Source organism: Carex rostrata, chromosome 17 (genome assembly GCF_964058835.1).
Source record: "Carex rostrata chromosome 17, lpCarRost1.2, whole genome shotgun sequence".
Taxonomy (NCBI): domain Eukaryota; kingdom Viridiplantae; phylum Streptophyta; class Magnoliopsida; order Poales; family Cyperaceae; genus Carex; species Carex rostrata.
The window spans coordinates 1,163,633-1,167,530 of NC_135934.1; the positions used below are offsets into that span (position 1 = coordinate 1,163,633).

Here is a 3,898-nt window from a genome sequence, read left to right on the forward strand (position 1 = left end):
GGCCGGCGCTATTAAAAGTTGAGTCGGCCAAAGCTTCGGTGGCCTAGGTATTTTTAAAAATAGTCAACCGAAGTGGATATATTTGTTAATTTATATTTAACGTTGGATATTAAAAAAAATTAGGATATATTGTTAATTATTATATAAGTGGGGCATTTTGTTTGAAAATTTTAAATTTTCGAAAGTAAGATAATTTGTAAAATTTTCTAACCATTTTCTATGTCATAAATAATAATTCGGTCCGACATAATTTGATGAATTATTACAGTCCAGACCCTACATATATGATATCCATCAGACAAATTGGAGCCCATCTCTAGCTGAAATAAGAAAGCACTGTTGAAAAATATATATCACACATTCAATGAGAGAAACATAGAGCTACCGCATCTAATCAAATAGACGCACAAATTTCTTTTGCTATATATATTTAAAGGAGCTTGGAATTTGTATCCAAGATATCAATCAAACACGGTTGCCATTAAAATTTCAAATACCACCTCTAGCTCAAATTATGAAAGCACTGTTGTCATTCCTTCTGGTACTATTTTCATCTTTCCACCCAGCAATCTCTAACACCATTCCATGTTTCAATGCAATTTTTAGCTTCGGAGCTTCTTATGAGGACACTGGAAATAATGCTATTCTGGCATCAACAGCTCCTGCTGACCAGCGGCTTTTAAATCTGCCTTATGGTGAGACCTACTTCCACCATCCCACTGGCCGCGCATCAGATGGTCGTCTGATTATCGACATAATTGGTAGTCTCTATTTTGAATCCCTTTTTAATAAAAGAAGTTTTAATAAAAGAAGAATACCTGATTATTACAAATGACAGTTTTGTTTCTAATAAGAAACATGAATAAATTAATTACCTTTTTACATACTTTTCCAGCTGCAAAATTGGGGTTCCAATTCATACCACCCTCCTTGTCCCGAGGGCAAGACTTCAGCAAAGGGGCAAATTTTGCTGTTTCTGGTGCAACCGCACTCAATCTTACGTTCTTTCAGCAAAACAACATTACAGATCAGTTTATCCGAAATACCTCTTTGAGTGTTCAGCTCGGGTGGTTTGAGAATATGAAGCCTTCCATATGCAACACAAGTGAGTATAAATTTCTTAATGTTTGTGTTTGTACGTGTATCAGCTATTTTATTGCTAATTAAACTGATTTCTATATTCCTAAAAATATTCATGTAGCCTGCGTGAAGTATTTTAAAAAATCACTCTTCATATTTGGAAAGTTTGGAGACAACGACTATCTTTACATGTGGTTATCGGGGAAGACCGTCGATTTTGTTAATTCTGCAGTTCCGCTTGTTGTTGACACCATTAGATCAGCTCTTGAGGTACATAATACTGCACAATAATTATTAGCACACCAGCTACTATTTGCGATTTAATTTAATTTATTTTCAACCCATAATTACGAGAAAGGCATTCCATCAAAGTGTTCCTCTGCTCAACTATCAAATGGCAAATGCCTGTTTAGAAGGCTGTTTGTAGGGAACACTACTATTTAGTATTTACAGTCAGAGGCAGATCAAGGATTTTTGTTAAGGGGTAAAAAAAATATTGAATGACCCACGTGAAGTTTTGGCAAACCCATATATGTGCCACTGTTTTACACTTCATTTGAGACCATATATATATGTAGACTACGGGCCAAGACTATCTAGTGAACTGCACTAACTCAACAAAAGGAGGAAACCAGATATGTACAATTTACAAACAAATCTTGTTGCAGAGGTTGCTGAAACAAGGGGTGACGCAATTGGTAGTACCAGGAGCCAGACCGAATGGATGCATGCCTTTAATCCTCACATATTTTGCAAGCACAAACAGGTCAGATTATGATTCTCTTGGATGTCTGAAAGTATATAACAATATAGCAATTTACCACAATGCATTGCTAAGGGACGCTGTGAAGCAGCTACGAGTCGAGTTCCCACAAGCAAATATCAGCTATAGTCAATCCTACGAGCCAATTATCGATTTTGTGACAAATCCATACAAATATGGTAAGTTCTTCCTCAGATAATTTCTCAGAAACAAAAGTCATCATCTTCTACAGAAATTTGAATGATAAAATCAAAATTAATGTACAGGATTTACCAGTGGAACACCACTTCGGGCATGTTGTGGAAGAGGGGAGCCATACAACTATAACTTGATGGCTCATTGCGGGCAACCCGGAGTAACTGCATGCCAAAACCCGTCTTCTTTTATAAACTGGGATGGATTGCACTTGACCGAGAAATCGTACGACATTATTGCAAACGGCTGGCTGAATGGTCCGTATGCAGATCCACCTATATTGGCTCTCTAATTGAATCTCAGTCTGATTCTATTGTATTGAATGATGTTGGGAAATAACATATTTTTACAAATCTTTTCAAGAGTAATAATTGTTTCTCTTTCGTTAAGCTACATTGTAGTAATGTATATTTGTTGCTTCAATTTATACGGGTTAGTCGGTGAGAGTTTGAGCATCACGCTGGGAAAAGTACGTTATATTTTGTCAGACATAATTTTTATAAAAGCCGTCAAATATTAGTATGCGTCAGCTTGCAGATATAGGCAACCCATGAAATTAGTTCTAGATATATAACGGCATGCATTTATTTTAAATTATAAATACATATATATTCTTATGCAAGGAATGTAAAAACAGATTTTTTTTTTTTTTTTTTATGATTAGTGGCTTTAAATGTCTACTAACAATTTTATTAATAAAATATATATATTTATATTTAATTAAATGACCGCATTTTCTAAATCTATTTTTTCTATTCTCATAAAATTTTCTAAATTACTATCTAATACTCTAATTCTCTCTTAATCACACTAATATCTAAATCTCCATCTCCCTTCACGACTGGATCCACTTCTTCGACCTCCGCTCTCTCTCATTCCTCCCCTCTCTCTCATTCTTCTCTCTGTTCGAGAAGATAGATCCGAGAGAGAGGGGTGTGTTGTGACGAAAATGAAGACTACAAATAGTAAAATAGGTGGAGTTGAATGGAGAGGGGGGATTTGGGGTATGGCTGCTAGCAAGCACTAGATCGTCAAATTTGTACTTATTTCTACGTAAGGCATACACACATCACATACATTATAAATAATATCCATAAATACCACATTAATTTCACAAATAATAGTCTTACAATAATAGCTAATGTAGTTAAACGGTGGTCATGACAGACATGGTTAGAAATACGGTAACAACCATGCATGTTTAAGTGTACCAATTTATTGAAAAATAAACAAACAAAAACAAAATAAACTTAAGCATTTATCCTAAACATGGATTCTTCCGCCTTTTTTTACTCACGAACTTATCCTGGATCCTCCTCTTTATTACCTGGAACCCATATAAAAATAGAACAGGTGAGAGATCGAATTTTCTGTCAGTGCGGAATTTAGTGCTAGCCCAGAGTTTATAATATTTTTACTTTATTCTCACAAATATGAAAAGAAAACAAATGTGTATGTCTTTCCTAAATGCAATACATCTCTTACCATTATCTCTACTTTCATATACTTTCACGATCAACAATCAATCATTAACTTGCCAATCCAATAAGAAATCTAACCAACATTGGAAGGCCACCAACCCACTGGGAAATCCAACCAACAGTGAGAGTCTGTCTCACTAAACAGGGAATCCACCCTACGCTAAATCTTGACTTGTGATAGAAAATCCAACCAACGTCACGTTAACGAGAGGTCAAGTCGAACATTAGAACCAATGTATACATCTGATAGGGGTAAAATAAGTAGTGATTTACCCTATCACTTAACCTAAAATATTGCCATTTATCGAGTCTCATTTACTTATTTTCTAAAGAATCAGATTTTGTTTTTATTTCAGTTGGTTTTAGAGAATTGCATGTT

The 3,898-nt window shown here is 35.0% G+C and overlaps 1 protein-coding gene across 1 annotated transcript; it reads left to right on the forward strand.

The window, feature by feature from the left end:
- Window positions 1–454: 454 nt before the first annotated feature.
- Window positions 455–2,592, forward strand: LOC144567950 (GDSL esterase/lipase At1g28670-like). The gene is made up of 5 exons (XM_078318150.1): window positions 455–761; window positions 896–1,105; window positions 1,202–1,350; window positions 1,749–2,022; window positions 2,110–2,592. Exons 1-5 carry the CDS (start codon window positions 515–517, stop codon window positions 2,328–2,330), a joined length of 1,101 nt encoding a protein of 366 aa, XP_078174276.1. The 5' UTR covers window positions 455–514; the 3' UTR covers window positions 2,331–2,592.
- Window positions 2,593–3,898: the final 1,306 nt, after the last annotated feature.